Source organism: Ahaetulla prasina, chromosome 8 (genome assembly GCF_028640845.1).
Source record: "Ahaetulla prasina isolate Xishuangbanna chromosome 8, ASM2864084v1, whole genome shotgun sequence".
NCBI lineage: Eukaryota > Metazoa > Chordata > Lepidosauria > Squamata > Colubridae > Ahaetulla > Ahaetulla prasina.
Window position 1 is genome coordinate 11,761,078 of NC_080546.1, and position 26,131 is coordinate 11,787,208.

Sequence of the window (26,131 nt, forward strand, 5' to 3'; positions counted from 1 at the left end):
CTCCCTCCCTTTCTAAGGAAAGTTATTGTTTCAAATATAAATAGATATTTTTTTCCAGATTTGTTATTTTAGCTATGTTGGAATAGCAGCGTTCTTTTGGTTCTTTAAATTTATTTTGACATTTTATGGTGGCATTGCTAATTCTGAACAACGGCTTCGTTAATGTAATCTTTTATGCGTGATTGATCGCCACCCATAAAATAAGTTTAGAAAGTTCTCAGTTCCCTATCAAGCTACTTTTCTTCTTAAAAAATTCCATTAATTTATAAACTGAAAAAAATACAGATATATAAAAATACAGATACTTCATTTTTGTGTAGGCTCACTTTGCTTTCAAACTAAAAATACATTCACGTACTAGAGTGTTTATACAGGAAAGGATACTAAAATTTTTGATTGTCTGTAGCTTAATCCTGGCCAGTACAGATGAGACTCTTTTCGGAATCTAAAAAATAATAGGGTTAAGAAGTAAAGAATCTCAGGGAAAATTGCTTCATTATCATGCAGTCATGAAATATACATTGTGATGATTTTCCAGGTAGAATTGATGTGTTTTATTTGCCTGAGAATGATACAATACGAGGTACGGCATTCAAGAATATCTAGCCTTGGTAGTTTAAGGGTGTGGAAAGTTAAAATTGGTGCCATAAATTAGGCGTGAAAGATAATTTACAAGGTGCAAAATGGTGATTAAGATAAATTTTTGAAGCAATTTAGAATAATTTAGCTGTTAAGTTATGAAGGCATGAAATTAGCTAAATCTAATTTAAAAAGAAAAAACCCTATAGCTTTGTTGCTAGATAAAACTGGTACAAAGTTCACAGTGCGGCTTATGGATGGATATAAGAATATTACATAAAATAATGCAATGACAATTAAGGGGAATCAATCCAGTCACTCTACTCTCTTAACACCCATACCTGGCTATGGTACTTCCTTAATCTGTAGAAAATAATGTAATTAGAACTCAGAGGTAACTATATAAAATCAATTTATTCACACTTAATAAACTTGGTTGCCTTAACGACTTCTCACTTTTATGTTAATAATTTAATTTGTTGTACTCAACAGGATACATGCTTGAACCAGATCAAGAGCGAAGACCTGATATCTTCCAAGTATCTTATTTTGCCTTTAAACTTGCCAAAAAGGATTGTCCAATTTTAAACATGAATGTAAGTAGATCTGTATTTGTGCTTGTTTTGACACAGTAAATCTTGTTCAGAATAATAAGTAGGACTGGTAATCAGGTTTACTTTAAAAAAATAATAATAATTCATCGTCCTCTGTTGAAAAAAACCCATATCTTTTAACAAACGTAGTATTGCCAAGGGAAGAGTTTATTTTTAAAAATTACTGAATAAGATAATGTATGCTTATATTGATCATAGCAAATGTGATATGCATTTTTAATGCACTTGACATAGTACTTCCTGGCCTCATTTCCAAGATATGCTTGTGTCATTAAATAATTGACCAAGTTAAGAGCTATTCACCTGACCTTGCTTCTTAACAACGAAAACAAAGTTAAAAAGGCAGAATACTACAGGTAGACTTTGAATTACAGCGGTAACTGGGACTGGAATTTCTGTCACTAAGCAATGTGATCATAAAACCACCATCACAAAGCTACCTCCGTTGCCCTGCACTCTGCAAGGTGCAGAAAGTCTCAGGTGACTTTCGCCATCTTCTTTCCACCATTGATGAGGGGTTTTCTGGCCTCTCCTTATGTGAGGCAGCTGGTAGCCCCACCAGGACTGGTTGCTGGGTGGGCGTGGCCATGGTGGCCGTGGCCTAGTCAGCCTCCTGGACCATGGCGGGGGCGTTTTTGCCCTCCCCAGGCTCTGGAGATTTTTTTTGAGCCTCAGGGAGGGCAAAATGGCCTCCCCAGGCGCCAGAGGCCTTCTGGAGGCTGGAAACAAGCCCGTTTCCGGCCTTCCCGAACTTCCGGTAGGACTGTTTTTCACTTCCCTGACCGTCCGTGTGCGCCCTGCACTTACCTGCATCCAAAACGGGCCACCTGGGGGCTCCTGGGAGGGGCGGGGTGGGTGTGGCCAGACAGGAGTGGGATTTGGGGGTTCTCCGAACTGCACAGAATCTTAGCTAGAGGTTCTCCCGAACTCCTGTGAAACCCCAGCAGCCCACCCCTGCGGATCCTGTGATACTTTAGAACAGGGGTTTAAAACTCACAGCCCGGATGCATCACACGCTGGCCACGTCCACCTCCAGTTTAGCAAAGGGGGAAAAAAAGTCACGATACGTCACGTGACGACAACATGACACCATGAGTTTGACACCCCTGCTTTAGAAGGTTTCGGAGACCTTCTGAAATCTCACAAGGAGGCTGCCCTCCCTCCCCAGTTCTCCAAATAGAACGGATAATACCGTATATGGGTTTCTTTGTTTATTGTTGGTATGCCATGTGATTACGTTCAAGTTGGTATGATATAAAACTTTCCTATTGCTATCTTTATTTTTTTTTTAAAAAGCTATTCATAACATACGCTCGCTTATTTCCCCAAGAATTCTCCTCTCCCTTCAACTCTTCCTGAGCCCTTGACAGCTAGTGAGGCTGCTGCTAAGAAAAGCCAAATAAAAGCTAGGTGAGTGCAATAATTTTATTCATAATTCAGTGCACTTTTTGGCATAGTATTAAATATGCAAAGCTTTGTCCTGTGATCACACATGCTCCCTCCTGAACACAATTTCCCCTGGCACTGCTGTGAGTCCAGGAAAGCTCCTAGTTCCACGTTGAACATAGTTCTATTGAGAATCAGAATTGGTACAACACTATGGTCAGCCAGCTGCTGAATGAGTATCCCCTTGCTCTTGCTTGGGTTGAATCCAAGCTGGTTTCTCCGCATAGAATCCTTTCACTGCATTTCTCATTTCCCACCGGCTTCAAGCAGATTTTAAACAGAATGAAGGGAAAGCTGAAGCCTAGAATCCCCCATTATGAATTGACCCCCCCCCACCCTCCTCTACAACAATTGATGGACAGAACCTGCCCACGCAGGAACGGTGTTGTTATTGTGCAGGGCTTTCAATCCTTGTGGGTGGCCCTGAAGGATAGTGTAGCTAACCAGTACCAAAGGTTGCCAAAAGGTCCAGTAAAATGAGGGTGGCCATGCTCCCTCCATCTTGGCTTGAATCTACACTTGTGATAGTTCTGGATCATATGCTTCTTCCAGAATGTTTTTGTTGCTCCACTGCTTTCTTTTTTTAATATTAATTAATATGAAAAAGTTTTTTATATTAAGCAGATTAAAATCAACAAAAACTAATATAAAGGGAGGAAAAAAAGGGAAAAGAGAAAAAAGTGTAGGAAAAAAAAAGATAAATAGAAATAGAAGAAGAGACTATTTGTAGCTAGAGGTTGAAGGGCAGGGTCCGTGGTGCTCTTTGAGCCTGGCTGTTCTTTTGTAGACTTTTCATTATCAAACTCGGTAACCTCATCAGTGCTAGGAGGGAGTGGATTTTGCTCTCACGAAGCTTCCAATTTTCTTTCCAGATACGATTACAAAGCTACCTCTTACTTTGTGCTTAAAAAAAAGAAAAGCTCACTTTTTATCTATTTTTTCACTAATTGTCAAAACCACAAATCACTTGCATTTGTTTCTGTGCCATACAAAATGTCTACAAAGGGGATTTTCAGACAGCCATAAATGTAGATACTGTTGTTGTTGTTTTTCTGTAGTCAAGGAAGCCAACTTAGCCTTTTCTGCAAGTTCCATCCTCTTCACAATCATTCTTCCATTGCGGTAGTGTTGACTCTTTCCACTTTAGAGCATATAGTAATCTCTCTGCAGTGGTCAAATAGGTTGCTGCACCACTTTCTCTTCAATGTGAAAGCTGGAAATAGGGTGAAATATTTACATCCATTAGCACGTCCAACATTAGTGTATTTAGAGCAGATCTCTTAAGAGGGGGATGGATCAACCTCTTTTAAGACTGCTGGAATTCACCCCCCTCACAAAGAGACATAGACAGTTCCTTGAATTTTGGCTGTTTAACCTGGCAGGAGATATCAGGGTAGATATCAAATCTACAAACAAGAGAGCTAAAACCGCAAGGAAACCCTATCCCTTTTTTATGAGTTCCACTGGTTTTAGAACTTTCCAGATATTATTACCCAATTAGATGAACTTTTGGCTACCAAGCTTCCAACTCAGAGTGAATATGAGTGATTTTATTTATAAAACTGCTACTCGCTGAAGTAGGAAGACACGATTTCAGCCAGCAAACATTCTGCAGATGCAAATAGGGGAAGAAAATAAATTCTACTTCACCGTCCTTAACGTCACCGAGTAGCAGGCTTGTATTTAAGTGCATCCCTGTGTCCAGACATGTTCTCTCCTCATCTACCAACACAGTATTGCTCCAGGCATCTTGGAGCTCCCATATTTTCCTCTGCCTTTCAGTCTTGTTCTCTTGCATATATGTAAGAGAAAGGGTACTTGAAAATAGAATACAATAGAACAGAAATTTTTTTTTATTGGCCAAGTGTGATTGGACACACAAGGAATTTGTCTTGGTGCATATGCTTTCAGTGTACATAAAAGAAAAGATACCTTCATCAAGGTACAACATTTACAACACAAATGATGGTCAATATATCAATATAAATCATAAGGATTACCAACAACAAAGTTACAGTCGTACAGTCATAAGTGGGAGGAGATGGGTGATGGGAACGATGAGAAGATTAATAGTAGTGCAGATTTAGTAAATAGTTTGACAGTGTTGATGGAATTATTTGTTTAGCAGAGTGATGGCCTTCGGGAAAAAACTGTCCTTGTGTCTAGTTGTTCTGGTGTGCAGTGTTCTATAGCATCGTTTTGAGGGTAGGAGTTGAAACAGTTTATGTCCAGGATATGAGGGGTCTGTAAATATTTTCACGACTGTCCATTTAGAGAGAATAATCTGGTATATTTATAAGATCAAATATTTGCTCTTGCATGGTTTCCATTGTTAATAATCTGATTTTGCTTCCCCTCCCCCCACCCCGCATTTATTTTATTTTTATTTTTGTAAAAACTCAATTTGCACACACTGGGGTACGTTTGAAGGTAAACCGAGTGGCACAATCCGGAGTTTGAGTCATTAAAGCATGTTACATAGGCGCCCTCTTGTGATAATTGTGAAAAATAAACATGTATGTATATGTATACACACATACTCTTAAATACACACATGTACAGACATACTGCCTCCCAATGCACAATTTCGAAGGCATAGAAAAAAATAAGAAAGATGTTTATGTATCTCATAATTTAACTAAATTAAGCCGAGATGTTTCTAACTTGTGCTTTTTGTGGTGGTTTGTTTTTTTTTGCATAATAAGGAATAGGGGTAGAAGCCAGAACACTTTTCTGTTTAAAACTCTCTTTCCAACTGTTCAGAGTAAAAAAATTCAATATATTTTTTTTAAAGAAAACAAGCAGTAGCAAAGAATTCTCTTTGTCTCTTGCTATGCTTCTTAACTAGACACGATGCGTATTAATATAACAGGATGCTGGGGAAAAAAAGGATACAGAGATGAAATTATATAATCTTCCACTGCGTGGTGGCCTAGAGGTGGAGCTCTTGCCTCCCAATCAGGAGGTTTTGAGTTCAATCCTAGGTAGAGGCAGATGTAGGGTCTCCTGCTTGGGCAAAGGGTTGGACTAGATGACCTGCAAGATCCCTTCCAACTCTTAATCTGTTTACTGCCAGACTACTGGACTCTTATTGTGAAACAAGACCTGGTGACAAGGATTATTCTACTACCCTTTCAACTGTAACATGTTGTTGTTGTTGTCATTGCTCAGCATTGAGACACAATAGGCTGGTTATGGGGTGAAGAAACACTATTTCCATTCACTGCTCTCTTGGTCTCATAGCTCGGAAGAGGCAAAGCTGGTTTTTATTTTTATTTGTTTGAAATGTATAAGCTGCCTCAGTCAGCACAGAAACTCTAGGCAATGTGCCCCAAAATATACTTTGAAAACAAAGTCAAAATGCACAAGCAAAAAAAATCATTAAGAACCCCCCCCCCCTTAGGGAACGGCATAATAATTAAAATAATTACAATGCATCTGTTAGTCAATTAGTGGGGTCACAAATCACCTTGCCCAGGACCTGTTGAAAAAAATCCAGTCTTTAAGGGTTCCCTAAAGCAGGGGTTTTCAACCTTGGCAACTTTAAGCCTGGAGGACTTCAACTCCCAGAATTCCCCAGCCAGCTTTGCTGGCTGGGGGATTCTGGGAGTTGAAGTCCTCCAGGCTTAAAGTTGCCAAGCTTGGAGACCTGTGCCCTAAAGGACAGCAAGATTGTGGCTTCTGGACTTCGGGCAATGCACTTCCATCAAGTAGGGGTGGGCACAGAGAAGGCCTTTGTTGAAGTACTGTTGCTTCTGGTGCCTGTGATCCTGCTGGGTCTTACCAGACGGATAGAAAGAGATAGAAAAAGGTGATCCCATAGATATCCAGGCCCCCCAGCCAAGCAGGACTTTTTAGGTCCTTGAATTGTAGGCAGTAGCAAACCAGCAATCAATGCAGTTTGTGTCGTAGAGGTATCACATAGATGGAATTAAGTGACCCCTGCCTTGGGACCAACCATAGTTTTCTGGGTGGTCTTTAAGGAAAACCCTGCGTTCAGCATATTGCAGCAGTCCAAATAAGCTGCAACTGCCTACTTCACTCCCCAACACTCCTGGCCTTCTGGAATAGCCTTAAAAAAACTGGCTCTGCTTGGAGGTCAGTGACCCCAATAGGGGCTGTCTATGCAGGGGGTGGCTGATGGGTTAGAGAAAAGATCCCCACCCCCATGGTGCCCGTCCTCTTGGCTTTTTAGTCTTTCTTTAATCTTCCTTAAGAGGGACACGGTGGCTCAGTGGCTAGGATGTTGAGCTTGTTGATCGAAAGGTCGGCAGCTCAGTGGTTTGAATCCCTAGTGCTGCCGTGTAACAGGGTGAGCTCCCGTTACTTGTCCCAGCTTCTGCCAACCTAGCAATTTTGAAAGCACGTAAAAATGCAAGTAGAAAAAATAGGGACCACCTTTGGTGGGAAGGTAACAGCATCCCATGCGCCTTTGGCGTTGAGTCATGCTGGCCACATGACCACGGAGACGTCTTTGGACAGCGCTGGTTCTTCAGCTTTGAAATGGAGATGAGCACCGCCCCCTAGAGTCGGCAACGACTAGCACGTATGTGCAAGGGGAACCTTTACCTTTACCTTAATCTTCCTTAATTTGTAATTGTTTTTTATTATCTTTTTATTATGCTGTTAAGACGCCCAGAGTTGCTATTACTGTGAGATGTGTGGCATATAAAATACATAACTGACTGACTGACTGACTAACTTAGAAACATTCTGAGTTGGGGAGCTGTATTTGTCAGCTCAATGATCTTTGTAAAATTCCTAGACATCTTTACCACCCATATTATTCTGTACATTGGCTAAAAAAAAAGATTATCACAAAGTTCCTTCTTAATTTCTTTTGTTAGAATAACAGATGCCATTGGACCAACAGAAACCTCAATAGCACCACGTCAGAGACCAAAGGCCAATACAAGCACTGCCACTTCTAGTGTACTTACAATTCAGAGCTCAGCCACACCAGTAAAAGTGCCAGTTCCTGGTGATTTTAACAATGAACACAAAGGTAATTTCTCAAACTAATGCAGTGAATCCCATGGAGCTTCTTTTGGTAACGAGTAGAAATCATTGTTACTTTATTTCAAAGTTAGAAGGCACCAGCAGTTGTAAATGTGTAAGAATCAAGCAATTGTGGGTTTTTCCCTATGCTTAAATGGATTTTAGCACAGTATGAGGGGAATTGCTACCACAGAGTTGTGGAAACATGTTATTGTTTTGAAAAGCAATGCATCTAGTTAAAAATTTCTTTGTAGCAAACAGTTCACTCATCCCAAAATAAATGTAGGCGTTAATTTTTCAGGAGATAATGTTAAATTTCAAATAATATTGTGGAGTTCTTAGTGAGCAAAAACAGGGCTACGTTTACAGGATATACTCAATATTCTGTGTTAAGATGTGAAATTTACTGGGATAGGATAGTTGAAAATTGTACCTCTACCCCAAAATATAAACGATCCGTTAGTGTTTATCAAGGCTTAGCTGAAAAAAGGGAAATAAACAAAGCAGAGGAAGTAAAATGTTCTGCAGAAAAGTGCAGCAGGAAAGGTTTGTTATCCCTATGCTAAGATTATTATGGAACTTGAGGATGGGCTGTTGGAGTCATCAGGAAAAAATGCATGTTAAGTAAATTCATTAATGTGCATTTTAAAATATTCTAGGAGCCTCAAAGGTTGGAAATGGTCAGGAGAGCGTATTATCGCCAGGAACCCCACAGCAAAACAGAGTATTGCAACAACTGCAGCAAGGTGACTGGAGACTGCAGCAGTTGCATCATTTACATCAGCAACAGCAACAACAGCAACTGCTCCATGATTCATACGTGCAGCAGGTAACGTTGTGGTTGAGCTGCGATGTGTCATCCTGCTTTAATTCTGCCTCTTCTACTTTCTTTAAAACTTAAACCTTGTAACCTGTCTTGTCTTCCTCACCGTTTCGCAGAATGCTTGTTGCTTCGTAATGCTCTGAATTTGGGATGTGCCTGTTTCTATTTCTAGCATTTTTATGTGGGGTACGGAATGTAGACAACGTGACACTCAGAGTAGGAATAGCCCTCTACCCTCCCCAAACTACCCTGTTTCCCCAAAAATACGACTTACCCCAAATGTAAGTCCTAGTTTGATTTTTACACGTACACCCAATATAAGCCCTACCCCCAAATAAGCCCTAATTAAGACCCTGTCCACTCCAGGGCGCACAGGTAAAAATTAAGCTAAGGTGGAGATGGGGAGGGATGGAGCTGCCCTACTGCTTACCTTCGGACAGTTGCAGCCAGGCCTTGCACACCCCAACACCTGTCTTGCCGGCCCATTTCTTCTGCCTGCAAGGCTTTCCTGAAGGCCTCTGCAACCGATAACAGAGCTCCGGATCGATCCAGAGCTCTGTTATCGGCTGCAGAGGCCTTCAGGAAAGCCTTGCTGGCCGCAGAAGAAGATTCTGAAGGCCTCTGACAGCGGAAAGGAGGTTGGGGACGATGTACGCAAGTGAGTTGAGTCAGTGGACGACACCCCCCTCCCCCCCGAAAATAAGACCTGGTGCCTTTTTTGGTGGAAAAATAAAATAAATATGTAAGACTCTCTGGTGGCTCAACAGGCTAATGCAGTCTGTTATTAACAGCAGCTGCTTGCAATTACTGCAGGTTCAAGCCCCACCACGCCCAAGGTTGACTCAGCCTTCCATCCTTTATAAGGTAGATAAAATGAGGACCCAGATTGTTGGGGGCAATAAGTTGACTTTGTATATAATATACAAATGGATGAAAACTATTGCTTGACATAGTGTAAGCCGCCCTGAGTCTTCGGAGAAGGGCGGGATATAAATGCAAATAATAATAATAATAATAATATTAACAGCAGCTGCTTGCAATTACTGCAGGTTCAAGCCCCACCACGCCCAAGGTTGACTCAGCCTTCCATCCTTTATAAGGTAGATAAAATGAGGACCCAGATTGTTGGGGGCAATAAGTTGACTTTGTATATAATATACAAATGGATGAAGACTATTGCTTGACATAGTGTAAGCCGCCCTGAGTCTTCGGAGAAGGGCGGGATATAAATGCAAAAAAAAAAAAAAAAAAGACCCGGTCTTATTTTCGGGGAAACACGGTAGCTTATCTTGAGACTGTTTTGTTCACAATAAAGATTAAGCAATTACTATAAAATTCCTCTGTGGCTTCCCCTGATTTTTTTTCCGAGTTGCCAAAAACAATTGTTGTTTGTGGGTAAATTTCACTTGATTGAGCAGCATTTGTGATTTATGCAAATATTTTCTTTTTCAATTACAGTATCAGCAAGCAATGCAGCAGCATGTCGTTCAACAGCAGCTTTTGATACGCTCTGTGTATCAGCAGCAGCCCCCCCAACCTTCTCCATATCCTGCTATGGTAAATCACTTTGGGAAACCAAATAAAACGCATCTAGCTAAGAAAGAGAAGCTTGGACTGTAAAATAGTTTGATTGTGCTGGTTAACTCAATCTAATTTATTAGACTTTACTTAAAGTAAAACCATTTTGTAAAACCATTTTTGTTCACTATAGCAAATCAATGAGTCGAGAGTGAATTTAACAGTATTATGTAAATAAACGAAACTCAGAATATATAAATCTGGTGGCTTTTAGCAGAGCCTCATGTTAAAGATATATATTCTCTTCTGGTCCTTTATTTTTTGGTGCTGCCATATTTTTTTTACCTTGGCTTATGAAACAGTGAATATATGTGAAGAAAACGATACCTCTTCAGTTTTCAATCCCTTCCATATTATTTAATTCCCATAATATTTAATTATAGAAGAAAAACTTTACTTCCTGAAAAGGGTTTTTTGGTCAAAATAAATAGACATAACCCTCAACTTAAAACCAGAATTGAATCTGGAATTATGATCGTAAGTTGTTGCAGTTGTAAGTCATGTGATTGGACATGTCTTTTTGGCAAAGTTTTTTTGGTGGTCATTAAGTGAATCCAATGGGCATTTTTTTGCTGGAAAGCAGAAGTAAATATTGATAATAGGAAAAAAATCAAAAAGAGCAATATTTGTTCAATATTGCATGTTTTTGGTGAAGATTCCGCCCCCCCCCCAAAATGTCCTGCTACATCAAGTTATGTTCATCATAATGTGGAGCTAGATCAGGGGTGAAATGTAAAATTTGTTACTACCGGTTCTGTGGGCGTGCCTTGGTGGGGGGGATAATGTGACTGGGTGGGCGTGGCCAACTTTTCTTTTTTCTTTTTAACTTTTAAAAGCATTTTTTCTACAACCTCTTCGGCCAAAGAGGTTGTAAAAATGCTTTTCAAAGCCTGTGATGATCAGGCAACTCAGCTGGGATCGACAGAGGAAAAATAGCTTTTAAAGGGTTCTGACAATCCCAGCTCAGTTGCCTGATTGCCAGAATCTTTTAAAAGCATTTTTTCTACAACCTCTTCGGTTAAAGAGGTTGTAAAAAAATGCTTTTAAAAGGTTCTGGCGATCAGGCAACTCAGCTGGGATTGCCAGAGGAGCCTTTTAAAAGCTTTTTTTTTTTACAACCTCTTTGGCCGAAGAGATAGTAGAAAAAATGCTTTTAAAGGGTTCTGACGATGCCAGCTGAGCCGTGCAATCATTAGAGGCTTTTTTTTTACTTTTAAAAGCATTTTTTCGGCTGAAGAAAAAATGCTTTTAAAAGTATATTAAGAAAACCCCGCTGATGATCGTGTGGCTCAGCTGGGGCGGGGGTGGGGGGGCAGGGATTTTTGCTACCAGTTCTCCGAACCACCTGCCACCATCGCTACTGGATTGGATGATCCGGTCCAAACCGGGAGCATTTCACCCCTGAGCTAGATGAATAGGCATACTTTAATTGTGCTAATTATGTAACTGTTAATTAACTAATTTCATTTCCTATCATTTAACTTATTTTAACCGCTTGTTTGTTTTTTAATGCCAGTATAAATTCCAGATGTTTGTGTTTTTGTGTTAATCCAGTTAAGATGTTCATTTTCTGTACAAGGTATGATTGGGATTATTTGTTTAAGATTTACACGAGGTAGAGTTTTGCAGTTCTGACATTCTTCTCCTTCTCCTTTGAGATGCAGCAGTACCAACAAGCTCTTCTACAGCAACAGGTCCTCGGGAATCAGTTGCCACCGCCGAAACGTTCTCCTGAATTTCTTACCTCTCCTCAGGAGTTTTCACCAGCCTTAATCTCTCATTCTAAATCCTTTCCAGCTCATGTTGGTGCAGCTCTGGATGCTCCTTATTCCACAAACAGGCAAGATTCCTCAACTCACGTTTTTAGTTGCTATATTTAAAGAACCATCTCACTCCAATGGGATTGGCCAACCCCACATAATCCGGCAGAAGGGGCAAGCTCCGGATCCTGTTAGCCAAGGAATTGCAGTCGGTGGGGTCTAGGAAAAGAGCTTTTCTGCCATGGTTTCTACCAGTGGTGAAATCCAAATTTTTTTATTACCAGTTCCGTGGGTGTAGCTTGGTTGGCATGGTGTGGCTCGGTGGGCGTGGCAGGGAAAGGATACTGCAAAATCTCCATTCCCACCCCACTCCTGGGGGAAGGATATTGCAAAATTCCGGATATTTGCCGGTTCTCCGAACTGCTCAAAATTTCTGCTACCAGTTCTCCAGAACCTGTCAGAACCTGCTGGATTTCACCCCTGGTTTCTACCCTCTGGATTATCTTGCCCCTCGAGATATGCCCCTCCTTGCCCCTATCTTCTTGGCTTTCTGGAAAAGCTTGACAACCTGTCTATGGAAATTCTCCGTCATCCAGGTCCTGGTTGTCCCAAAGGTGCTGTTTTCAAGAAGCAACTGGACTTTCTTGGGTTTTCTTAAAAAAAGAAAAACAGAAAGAAAAACCAGAAAGTCCAGTTGCCTCTTGATCTCTGGGACAGCTTGACAACCTGTCCTTGCCAACAGGCTTGGGGCCTTGATGGGGGCATCCCATTTTGGAGGTGGTTAATAGACTAGTAGAAGATCCCACTTCCATCCCATCCATCTACTGGTTCTTTTTATCTGCTTGAATAATAATCTTGATGTTTTTAACTTTTGATACCCAATGTTTTAATCCTTTAATTGTGTTATTCTCTTATTTATGGCATTGTAGAATAGAATAGAATAGAGTTTATTGGCCAAGTGTGGTTGGACACACAAGGAATTTGTCTTGGTACATATGCTGTCAGTGTACATAAAAGAAAAGATACCTTCATCAAGATACAACATTTAACATTTACAACACAATTTTTTTTTTTTGGTTTACATTTATATCCCGCCCTTCTCCGAAGACTCAGGGCGGCTTACAGTGTATAAGGCAATAGTCTCATTCTATTTGTATATTTTTACAAAGTCAACTTATTGCCCCCCCAACAATCTGGGTCCTCATTTTACCTACCTTATAAAGGATGGAAGGCTGAGTCAACCTTGGGCGGGCTGGAACCTGCAGTAATTGCAGGCTACTGTATTCTAATAACAGGTTCTAACAGCCTGAGCTATTACGGCCCCTCTGGGTATATGATGATGGTCATAGGGTATAATTTAACACTTAATGATAAGCAACAAAAGTTACAGTCATACAGTCATAAGTGGAAAGAGATTGGTGATGGGAACGATGAGAAGATTAATAGTAGTATAGATTTAGTAAATAGTTTGACAGTGTTGAGGGAATTATTTGTTTAGCAGAGTGATGGCCTTCGGGGAAAAACTGTTCTTTTGTCTAGTTGTCTGTGGAGATTTTGTGTCTAGTTGTCTATGGAAATTCTCAGTCATCCAGGTCATAGTTATGGCATTGTAAGACACCCAGAATTGCTTGATAGTGAGGTGGAAGGTGTACAGATTTAATAAATAAATCAAGTTATGTAGGCATACTTTTATGGTTGCATTTCCTCTTATGTCATTTATAGGATATCACTCCATTTTAATGGGGTATGTTATTCTAAAATAAAATATTTTGTAATACTTCAAATTCTAAAGAGTCTTGTTCTACTTCGGGTCAGGGTTCCAACTAATAGACCTGTAGCAAGCAAAAATCCAAGGCAGGTAGATTCCTCAATGAATAGCTTTATTGGATATATCATATTGGCACAGATCAGGTGAAAACTGTGGGAACCTTCAGCGTCTACTTTCACCTCATTAAAATTAAATTAAAAGTTTTTCACTTCCTCAAAACAATCCGTCACATGGTCCAATCACAGCTCTGTCTGGTTGCCTGGTGACATCACTCCTCCTTCCTCTGACCAGGTGTGAGAATGTCCTTGGTTCCCAAGAGAAAGTATTTTATTTGACTACACAACCCCAGCTATCTCTAATCCTCCCTCCCTATCCCTCAGCTCCAGCGTGGCAACACTGAAGCTCCAAGATGGCTTTGGTTAGGCCAGCTTCAGAGTTGACACATGGTACTTAATGTTCTATATGGTGTTTGATGACATTTAATGTGAATTAAAATAACCTGAAGGGTGCCTGAAGTCATTTTCTCAATCAATTCCTACAGATCATCTTCCTCTGACACGGAGTCTGTTTCCAGCTATCCGAAACAAAACATCAGCAGCCCCCCTGATATGTCTGGGTGGAACCCTTTTGGAGAAGACAACTTCTCCAACCTGACAGAGGAGGAGCTGTTGGACAGGGAGTTTGACCTTCTGAGATCAAGTAAGGGACGCTTGAAGGCTTATTTCGCTTCACAATAAGTAAAAAAAAGCTCTTTAGGTACAGATGACAGTGCTGGAGACTGTTTTGTTCAAGGGCCATACAGTCTATATTGTAGAGAGAACTCTTTCTGAGCATTTGAGGGCAAAAATAGACCCGCTGTGTGACTTGTCTTTCTGTCACAAAAAAATAATAATAATAAAATAAAATAAAAAAATTGTGTGCAATAGAAATAATTTTAACATTTTGCAAAAACCACAGAAAACGTCAGGGTTGTATGTTGAATAATTACTTGAATGTTAAATGCAAATGCAAAATAAATAAATAAATAAAAATGCTTGTGTAACCCTGCAGAATACCAGTTAGCACTGTGCATTGCTTCACTTGGCAGTTTTGTTCTTTTGCACACCGGAAGAGGAAATTCTGTGGGTCTGAAAATGCCTTTTGAAAGTGCCTGAAAGAGGGAAAATGACCCAGTACATTATGTTAATGTTTTGTAATGTATTTTGAGTACCTTAATGTTAAAGGCTGCTTCATTGTTCTAAATAACAATATTTGAATAAAATATCTTCAAGTCAAAAAGCCAGTGTGTTTACTTGAAGTGGCTTCCCCTTACTATATTACCTATATCGTTCATTTTTTTGTGGAGATGAATTGTGGAGAAAACACAGAATGCTGTGAAAGAATAAATCGATTCTAAACTTGGTAAAAGGCAACCGAACCAAAATATAGGTGATGAAACTAATAATGCAGCTTGCTGTTTTAATTGGAAGCGTTACTGTCATGAAAGCCTCGTGGTCCAATTTAGACATGTAGCATCCCAGAATTAACACAATCTTCGACTAAGGTTCTCTCTTGCGCCCTTTACATGTGAATTAAGAAGCTTAAATCTGGGCTTTCTTTGTTACGTGACTAAAATAATGGATAATGTCATTGATTGTCATTGAAACAACCATCTTATGAGCTCTAGTTTTGATAGGCATTTTATTAACACGACGGGCTGACTCCTGAAAGATTACAGTTAAACTGAATCCTTAGATATGAATAAGTTTAATTCATGTTGCCAATTGTCTTTTATTCTCTGTTTTAACACTTTGTTAAAATATAACATTTACTGTACTGCTGTATATTTAACACATGTAACTAAATTCAGGAAGGCTACACAGAAACTGTTACAGGACCTTTGATAATGCCGGTATTAAATGAATGTTGAGTTTTACCAAACAAATATCTGATTAAAAATGAATCAGTTATAATATCTATTCATCTTCCATAAAGTTATAAAATGCAAAGGAATAAACTTCATTCCTTAAACAACTTGATAAAATTGGATAACTTCATATGATAGAATACCCACACGAGGATCAACCATAATTGGATTTTAAATTTCTTTGTGTTTTATGGTTAATTTTTTTCAAATGTTTTCTTGTAGATTTAATGGGAAAATTTTAATGTTTTGCAAAAGTACAAGAAAGTCAAACAGAAAGCTTTAAACATTTAGTAATTTATTAAAAACCTATGTATTAAGTTGAAAGCAGTAGTTTTATAATTCATAGTTTTGCACTGTTTTGCAGTTTATTTGGAATGTATTTACTCTGTAAATTTTCAAAATGATTCCCTTTGAAGGAGCCATGATAAAACATTTGCTTTTCCTCTTCTCTGAATAAATGTTTCAACTTCTTCTCAAATGCTTTTTGTTATGTACTGGAATGTCCTTTTCATAGCATTGGAAATTTATAACATTTTGATATCTGTTTTGGAGCTGCTTACCTAAAGAGCATGCAATAAAAAGTCAGTATTACTAATAAAATATTTAATCACCCTGGAAGAAATCTATGATAAATGTGTAAATAAATATGTAAGAGTTGAAAGGATTTCACAAAATTTCTTGCTTCTCAAACTACAATTAGATCTAGAATTACTTTCTGGGCCCTACCTATTGATATTAACTAAAGATTATTCCCCAAACTTTCAGCCATTGGAAGTTGTACTTTTAGTAACTGAATTGCAATTCTGTCTTGAAGCAAGAATTGGATTTAAAATAGACCCAATAGATTTATAGCATTCTTGTTGCACTTTGTACAGTTCCAGCAATCTCCACAGTAAAAAATGGATAATGAATAATAATATCAGGGTCAGTGATGTGGGAAAACCCAGATTTTTTTCTTCCAAAGTTCTTGTTTTCCCCTTAATTATTTAAGTAGCTGAAGAAACAAATGCAATTTATTCCATTTTGATAAACAAGTGAACTGAATTACTGCTTGAAAAATTTGGATTGCGAACAGTATAAGGATCTGAGACTTCCCGTAGTTACAGAATTGAAATATATAAATGTAAAGTTTTTTTCTTTATGCATGAGAATTTTGTCTTCCAAACTCATTTTTGTACCTATAACATACATCTACTACGATAAAATTCCAGTATTTATCCTGTGACGTTGTACTGCAAAGGTCTCTAAATTTATTTCTGTATAATTAATAGTAGATTCAATCAAAAAATGCAGAATAAAAAATCCGGTAGGATGTTTTGATTATCCATTCTTGCATTATCCTGAATGATAATACAATAATTATGATTTAGTTATTATACTGTTAAATTCTTAAAATCTGTATGTAGCAGAGAAACATTTCTGAACTGAATAGAAACTCTTGGAATATGCCAATTCTTTTTCAGTTTCCTTTCTTGTAGAAAAGGAGAAATAATACCAAAGGACCCTTAAGTATAATTCATTTTTCCAAGACTTGACTTAGGTAAAAAAATCGAAAAAGTCGTGCATGAAGAATATTTATTTACTGTGATTGAAGGTTGAAAATTAAATGTTTTATGTTATTCTTTGTAATGTGTATTTTAATTACAATTGTCTTTTGCTTTCTATATCCCTACACGGTGTTGATTCTGTGAATATTTTTTAATTTGTTTTGACTCTTGTACAGGCTAGTTGGCTTTGATCACTGGGGACCAGAGAAAAACTTACATTGTTTTAAATTGCTTTAACAACTGATATAGCTGTCTTCTTGAATGATATTTGTATGGAAAGTTTTAAATTGATTATAAAAATTCTACTTTTACTCTTCAGTGAAATTTCATTCACAAAAGGATCCTGTCAAAAGAAAAATAATAATAAAGCAGAAACAATTTTGTTATTTGAAAAGTTAGGCTTTGGCAAGTAGCATGTGGGCAAAACTGACCCTTTGTTAGTTTTCAATTGTTTCAGAAAGAAATGGGTCTCTTTGTTTCATAGAAGAGATAATCCATATCCAGCTAATGGCTCAGATTTACGTAGGAAAGAAATTCTCACTTTTGGGCTCTTTAAATAAAAGGATTCTTGCATTTTAAGAAATGGCCAGGCTGTAGCTGGTGGGGGAGGGAATGGGCTGAGGCAGTTTGACAAGCTGGAATTAAGCCTTAAAAATAGCTTTTGGGAAGCAAAGTGGAATATACTGTTCTTGGAAGCTTTACCCAAAAGAGTTTCTTAATTGGAGCAGAACTGTACTGCGCTATTAAGAATGTCAAAAACAATTTCAAAAACAATATAGATTTCTGAAAAAGAGTTGAAGAGCAGGTGCAATGCAGCTTTCATATCTGATAAAATTGCACATTCTTTCTATCACTAAATAGTTGCTGTAAAAGCATGCAGTTCGCCTGTGCTTTATATTTAATTTTGTCAGGCGTTTCTTATGCATTGCTAGAACAGAGAATAGTTCTGCAGGAGAATGCTGAAAGAGTTAAGCCATTGTTTTTAAATCAGTGAAACATGAAACACTACAGAATTCTGAATTAGTATGAAATAACAACATCTTTTCATGCAGAACCTGGCCTTTAAAGTATTTGAACCTGTCTAATAAGTAATCCTGGAAAAACTCAGAAATTAAACAAATGTTATTTTGATTTCTTGAATTTTTTTATCCTTTTATTAATGCATGTTCCTGTGGCTGCTGCACAATTTGTGAAGTCTCCTTGGCTTGGATATTTATTACATTCCGGACAATTTTTTGGAAGGAATAATTAAATTTGTCCCTTAGTTAAACTAAATGTTTGGGGTAAAGCAGAGATCTTTTTTGTTTGTTTGTTTGTTTGTTTCTGTTTGTTACCCTCCTGCAATTTATCTCAGAAGGGTTGCGGGAAGAATTTTCAGATATTATTTCCGCGAATGAAAAAGAACTTTTTATTAAATACAAACGTTAAACCGGCTTAAAAATTGCCATTTTTGTTTTACTTTTGTTTTTGTTTTTGTTTTGTTTTTATTTTTGCAGACAGGCTGGTGGAGAAGAGAACCTCCTTAGATAAGACAGTGGAGTCACATTCTGCTCCACTGACCCATCCTCCAGAGGATCCCTTTGGTTCTGTTCCTTTCATTTCACACGCAGGCAAGTCGCATAGTATATACCATGACTTCTTTTCTTCGTGTCAATTTATCTTGATGGAAAGGAAACGGGGTTGGTTCAGTGGTATAAGAGCTTCCCTATGTTCAATTAGAGAACCAAATACAGCAGGGGTGTTAAATTCGATTTCATTGAGGGCCGCATCAGGGTTGTGTTTGACTTCGGGGGCCGGGATAGGAGTGGCCAGGGTGGGCGTGGCCACTTGTGTGAGGGGAGCCTGTGGTGGCCCGAGTGGTCTGCCAGCAAAAACGAGCTCCCAAGCTCTGTTTTCACCTGCAATGGTCTCCTGCGCCCCTCTGCCAGTGAAAACGGAGCTCAGGAGGGCTACCCACGGCCCTCGTGAGCTCTATTTTCGGCTGCGACGGCCTCCTGAAACCCTTTGCCAGCGAAAAGAGAGCTCAGGAGGGCCACCCACGGCCCTCGTGAGCTCCGTTTTCGCTGGCAAAGATGCCGTGGGCTGGTCCTTCACTGTTACCCGGGTGGCCCCACAGGCCAGATCTAAGCACCTCGCGGGCCGAATCCGGCCCCCGGGCCTTGAGTTTGACACCCCTGAAATAGATTATTCCCACTGTTTTCTTCCTGAGCACATTTGATGGATCATTTATATTTGGGGGGCAAGTCAACTCGCAGGTAGTCCTCGACGTAAGAGCCTAAAATTTCCATTGTTAAGCAAGACAGTTGTTAAGTGACAGCCCGTTTGACGTCCTTTCTGCCACAGTGGCTGTGAATCACTTAAGTTGTTAAGGGAGTCATGCAGTTGTTAGTAAATCTGGCTTCCCCATTGTCTTTGCTTGTCAGAAGCCGGCTTGGAAACTTACAGATGTTGGTCACATGACCCTGGGCATAAGTACATGCCAGTTGCCAAGCGCCTGAATTTTGATCACGTGACCATGGGGTTGCTGCAATAGTCATACTTGTAAAAAAAAAACAACCCAGATATTAAGTCAATTTTTTCAGTGCTTTTATAACTTCGAATGGTCACTAAATGAATGGTCGTAAGGCAAGGACTACCTGCGTGTTCTCTATATCCCACTGAGAGATAAAAGCAGTGTTCAGACACACATTCAGGAGGCAGTCTACTGATTTTGTGGTTTATTACAAGAGCCGTGGTGGCGCAGTGGTTAGAGTGCAGTACTGCAGGTTACTTCTGATGACTGCCGGCTGCCGGCAATTGGGCAGTTCGAATCTCACCAGGCTCAAGGTTGACTCAGCTTTCTGTCCTTCCGAGGTCGGTAAAATGAGGACCCAGATTGTTGGGGGCAATAGGATGACTCTGCAAATGGCTTAGTGAAGGCTTTAAAGCACTGTGAAGCGGTATATAAATCTAAATGCTATTGCTTAAATGCTATTATTATCCTAAGCATCTTTTCCAATTGAAATAAATCTAAATTTTGCACATAGAGTTCCAACATCCAGATTTCACCACAGAAGAAATGGACATCTGGCAGGGGGTTGTGGTTCCAATAGTGCAGCCATTTTAATTGCCTCCCACCTTCAAATGCTCACATCTCAAAGTAGGTGAGACTTACTCAAAAGAACACAAAAAAGAAAGGGAAATAGAGAAATAATATTGGTCAGCCTGAGGGGTAAACCAACATTTATATCCAAATTGGCTCTACTGGTGGACAAATAACCTACCCCAGGGGTCTGCAAACTTGGCTCTTTTAAGACTTGTGGCCTTCAACTCCCAGAGTTCCTCAGCCAGCACGGGGGATTCTGGGAATTGAAGTCCGCACACCTTAAAGTGGCCAAGGCTCAGAAATACTTACGTGGCAACCCCTAGGCACAAATATCAAAAAGTGTTGACTTTTCAATCTGAGGTTAAACAATCTCCTGATAGTTCTGCGTTCTCTGCCCAATTATTTGGCTCTTCATTTTTGTCAGATGTATATTTTGGGAGGCAGCTGATAAAAATATCCCGGGATCTCTTCAGTACAATAGTACAGGCCCAATTATGCATTGTTGTAAATTCCCCAGGTGAAAAGGAAGTCGCTAACAGGGTGTCTGAATAAATCACACATATATTTCTTGTGCAATTAACGTCCCCCTGGCAAAATTAACGTCCCCCTGGCCCACTAGGAGCCTCTAGTGGCTCAGCAGACTAAAGGAGTCTGTTATTAACACAGCTGCTTGCAATTACTGCAAGTTCAAGTCCCACCAGGCCCAAGATTGACTCAGCCTTCCATCCTTTATAAGGTAGGTAAAATGAGGACCCAGATAGTTGCGGGCAATAAAGTTGACTTTGTATATAATATACAAATGGATGAAGACTATTGCTTAACACAGTGTAAGCCGCCCTGAGTCTTCGGAGAAGGGCGGGATATAAATTCAAATCAAACAAACAAACAAACCCCAAACAAAAGAGTTTTTGCGTGTTCCTTTGTATGCTAATCAGTTTCTAATTCAACATCAGTTTGATGATGTAATTTGAATTTATGACTATCGTGTATCAAACAGGATTGCAGGCAGTCCTGTTTTAGCAACTGCCTAATTTAGCCACCGTTTTCAATTATAACGATGAAAAAGTAACGTTTTGATGAATCCCCACATTGCAAGTCTGTAAAACAATGGAAAGACGAAGTGAGATCATAACACATTTTCCCTTAGGGACCATTTCACTTAACAACTGAATAGCTGGTCCCTACTGTGATCCCTAAACAAGGACTACCTGTACTTTTTCTTGAATGTTTTTTACACTGCCTTATAAAAAAATAATAAAAGAGAAAAAGAGAGAAAATAAAGCTAAGAATCACAGCGCAACAATAAAAGGATAAACTTGCTAAATACAATATGATTCTTAAAATTACAGGTAGCCCTCGATTTATGACCACCATTGAGCCCAACATTTCTGTTGCTAAGTGAGACAGTTAAGAAGTGAGTTTTGCCCCATTTTACCACCTTTCTTGCCACAGCTGTTAAGTGAATCACTGCGGTTGTTAAGTGAGTAACATGGTTGTAAAATGAATCTGGCTTCCCCATTGACTTTGCTTGTCAGAAGGTCGCAAACAGTGATCACGTGTTGTTGTTTTTTTTTGCAATTTGCTTCGTTTTAAATTTTGGTTTTAACTGTATATATATTGAGTTTTATCCTGGCTGTACACCGCCCTGAGTCCTTCAGGAGAAGGGCGGTATAAAAATTTAATAAATAAAATAAATAAATAAATAAATCACGTGACCCCGGGACAACACTGCCACCCGTCATAAATATGAGTCAATTGCCAAGCGTTTGAATTTTGATCCCGTGACCATAGGGATGCTGCAGTGGTTGTAAGTGTAAAAAAAGAGTCAAAAATCAACTTTTTTCAGTGGCATTATAACTTCGGTCACTAAATGAACTGTTGTAAGTCGAGGCTACCTGTACAATGTTCTTACAGATCTACAGTTTGAGGGAATAGCTGGCTCTAAGAAGAAACTGGCAAGAGCTGGATTCCTGGAGAGAGGACGGGGGGGGGGGGGGTTGTCATATAAACAAATCCATTACAGTGGGCATTACTACATAGGAAGGTCAGCCAATATGTACAGGTAGTTCTTGACTTCCAACAGTTCATTTAGTGGCCGAAGATATAACGCCACTGAAAAAAAGTGACTTACAGTCGTTTTTCACACACAACCATTTTTTTATCTTGTGGATGGGGAGAGATTGCCCTCTTTTGTAAGATGGGAGTTTGAAGAAAAGAGCAGAACCCCTTTTCTTTGAAAAACAAGTTTAGAAGCAGTGGATTTGCATAAGCTGACTAGGACAAGTAGAACAAAGGAGAGCTTTCTTCATTCATGAACACAACCGGGTGTTTCTATCGATGGCAGAATGAGGTTTTATATTATATGGAAATCTGCACAACCTCATAAACAACCTCATGAACACGTCTCCCAAATACTGACTTGATTACTTTCTATAATTCTACCTTTAAAATAGGTGGCTTATTAACTGGGGCTAAATCTTTTATATGTCTTCACAGTAAGCTTACAAATCCAAATATTGTCCGAATTATTTTCAATAGAAAGGAAGTCCATTAATCAGCAAAATATAACACAGGCCAGAATTTACTTCCTCTGGCAAAGTAACCTTTTTTCCCCCTCATTCCTGAACATTATTACCAAGCACTGAGAAAATTTAGAAAAACAACAACACCCTTGCTGTCTTCTTTTTAAAAAGTTCATGATTGGGAAATGTGCCTAAAAAAGCCTCTCTTCCTGGTTTGAAATTGGACTTCAAGCCTCTGAACTGTCTTTGTTCATAATTTAGTCTGTTTCATAATTTAGAGTAATAGTTGGCTAGTAATATCTATCCTTCTAAGCCGTTTAGAAATTAAATACAATCAAAATCCAACTGGAGAACATATGTCAGTGATGGTTAACCTTTTTGGTGCCGAGTGCTTAAAGGGCATGCGCTCGCACGCGAATACACGTGGGTGTGCCCAAACCTGCAAAATGTAATGTGAGCACCCCCCGTGAATGCACCCCACCCCCACGCATGTCCCCTGCGCATGGACCCCACGCCCTGTTTTGGGCCTGGAAAGCCTCTTGCACCAATCTGCACCCCATCCCCCTGCGTATGGTCCCTACATATGCCCTACCCCCGCGCATGCACGCCAGAGACCCGAAGATCAGCTGGCCAGTGATAGGCACGCGTGCATGTGACGTAGAGCTAGGCTGGGGCGATGGCTGGCGTGCCAGCAAAGAGGGCTCTGTGTGCCACCTGTGGCACACGTGTCATAGGTTTGCCATCTCGGACATATGTCTTCTAAGCCAGGGGTCTCCAACCTTGGCAACTTTAAGACTTGTGGACTTCAACTCCCAGAGTCCCTCAGCCAGCAAGCTGAGCAAGCTGGCTGAGGAACTCTGGGAGTTAAAGTCCACAAGTCTTAAAGTTGCCAAGGTTGGAGACCCCTGTTCTAAGCCATGATTGTCCGTTCTTTTAGCTTGCCAGGACTTGCTTTGAGTGAGGAGGAATTAACATACTTCCTTTTTAAAATATTTTTTATCATCTTAACGGACCACATTACTAGTTGTCCAAGGTTACATGCGACCCTTGGACCACAGGCTGGGCACACCTGGTTTAGGCCAAAGGTTCTTATACATAAATTGGGGATTATTGCTTATTATTCTATATAGAATTCATCCTGAGACTGATTTTTTTTCCTTTAAAGGCAGGTTTGAAACGCTTGAAATAAATACCAGTGCTTAATACAGGTAATCCTTGATTTACAACAGTTCGTTTAGTGACCAATTGGAGTTACAAGATTGCTGACAAAAGTGACTTACGACTGTTTTTCACACATACGACTGTTGCAGCATCCCCATGGTCACATGATCAAAATTTGAATGCTTGGCAAGTGGTTCATATTTATGACGGTTATAGTATCCCGAGATCATGTGATTGCCTTTTGCGACCTTCTGAGGGGAAGCCAGATTCACTTAACGACTGTGTTACTAATTTACCAACCGTAGCAATTCACTTAACAAGTGTGGCAAAAAAGGTCATAAAATGGAGCAAAATTCACTCAACAAATTCCCTCTTAGCAACATAAGTTTAACTCACAGAATCATCTATTGTAATGTCCTTCCTGTCAAAGACTACTTCAGCTTTAATTGCAATAATACAAGGGCAACCAATAGATTTAAACTTAATGTAAACCGCTTTAATCTAGATTGCAGAAAATATGACTTCTGCAACAGAATCATCAGTGCTTGGAATACTTTACCTGACTCTGTGGTCTCTTCCCATAATCCTAAAAGCTTTAACCAAAAACTTTCTACTATTGACCTCACCCCATTCCTAAGAGGACCATAAGGAGCGTGCATAAGCGCACAAACGTGCCTACCGTTCCTGTCCTATTGTTTTTCTTTTCTTCTTCCTATATATGTTTATATGTGTATATACTATATAATCTTTTTGTATGATGTTGTGACAAAATAAATAAATAAATAAATAAATAAACATAAATTTTGGGCTCAATTATAGCTCGAGGACGACTTGTACCTACATCAGCCATTTGATCTGCCATTCATTCCCTGTTTGAAAAAAAAAAAAGATAATTTCCCCAAAAATATTTCTCCTCGATGATTAACAATCACCGGGATTGAGAACTCAGAATGGAAAAGATTCCATATGTCAGTGTTCCAAACATTGCAACAAGTATATAGGAAGCTGGTGAATGGAATGAGGGAAATGCAGTTTGTCCCTTAAGTTAAAAACAGAAAGCAAACCACTAAATCTGTTGATAGCGTTCAACATCTGCCTATCTGTCTGCTTTTGAAGACTGCAGATTTAGTTGACATCTCTGCAATCCTTGGGCTAACATGTGGCGGATTGCTGGGGAACGATGACAGCAGTATGTTCCCAATTCAGGAAGAGCTTTAAAAATGGTTCTGCCCAGGGGTTTCTCCCAGTTTTTGAAATGATGAACTAGCAGAAGGCATGTAATTACTCCAGTTGTTACAAGCTATTCATCCTCTTATAATCGGATGTCTAGAAAATGAACACAGGAACAGAATTTCCGCCCCCCACCCCTTGAAGATTGGGATCTTAATGATTAAAGATGTTCTACCTGCATTGGATTTGAGGGCAGAATTACAGCCTGGTACAAGAGGCAAACCTGATTAGAAGTGATATAATCTGCACATTTTCTTGCGAACAGATGTTAGGCTGCCCAGTTCTGAGCTGTTCATAAATTCAGATTTGAAATGTCCATTGGAGCAGTTTTGAGATTACTTCAATCAAATCTTTTTTTCTACATGTTGTGTATTACAACATTATTATGGCATTAATTTAAAAGTGAATTTGAAATTTCTCTCTCGGGCTTTTGATGAATGTAAGAATATTAAATGGGGGGAAGGTTGACATAGGACGTTGAATTGGGTTAAGATACGGATTTGGTACCTCTTGTGTGCATATATTTAAAGTAGCATTATGCTAGAACTACTGTTGCATTAATATCTGGATTCATTTGGGCTTAACTGTTTTTTTCCCCTCTGTAAACCGAATGCTCAAAACAGAGAAGTCGTTTTAGAGCAATTTATGAGTTACCCGATTTATATGTTATCTCAACCAAGCAAATGTTACATGTAACAAATTATCTTTCTGATATAAAGGGAAAGTACATCATCTTTTATATATATATATATATATATATATATATATATATATATATATATATATATATATATATATATATATATATATATATATATATATATATACATATACATATACATATACATATACATATACATACATACATATATATGTGTATGTGTGTTTATATATATATATATATATATATATATATATATATATATATATATATATATACACATATAGATATACATATATATATATATATATATATATATATATATATATATATATATATATATATATATATATATATATATATATAGGTCTTTGGTTGTTCGGGTTTTCTCCTGTGTAAAATTGGAAGTGTCTTGGCGACGTTTCGACGAAGTCTCATTCGTCATCTTCAGGC

General features: G+C 39.0%; 1 protein-coding gene across 7 annotated transcripts in view; it reads left to right on the forward strand.

Moving 5' to 3' along the window:
* The window catches only part of BMP2K (BMP2 inducible kinase), a 192,240-nt gene that overhangs the window by 37,485 nt on the left and 128,624 nt on the right, over nt 1–26,131 (forward strand). For 3 of the 7 annotated variants that reach the window (XM_058193071.1, XM_058193073.1, XM_058193075.1), the window contains exons 8-15: nt 1,072–1,175; nt 2,524–2,603; nt 7,487–7,644; nt 8,297–8,466; nt 9,919–10,017; nt 11,697–11,878; nt 14,108–14,265; nt 18,516–18,629. In XM_058193071.1, coding sequence (XP_058049054.1) covers nt 1,072–1,175; nt 2,524–2,603; nt 7,487–7,644; nt 8,297–8,466; nt 9,919–10,017; nt 11,697–11,878; nt 14,108–14,265; nt 18,516–18,629 — 1,065 coding nt within the window. Of the gene's footprint in view, nt 1–1,071; nt 1,176–2,523; nt 2,604–7,486; nt 7,645–8,296; nt 8,467–9,918; nt 10,018–11,696; nt 11,879–14,107; nt 14,266–18,515; nt 18,634–20,045; nt 21,433–21,457; nt 21,522–23,795; nt 23,835–26,131 lie in introns of those variants that run through there. The other 4 variants (XM_058193077.1, XM_058193076.1, XM_058193074.1 and 1 more) reach the window with 4 other exon arrangements.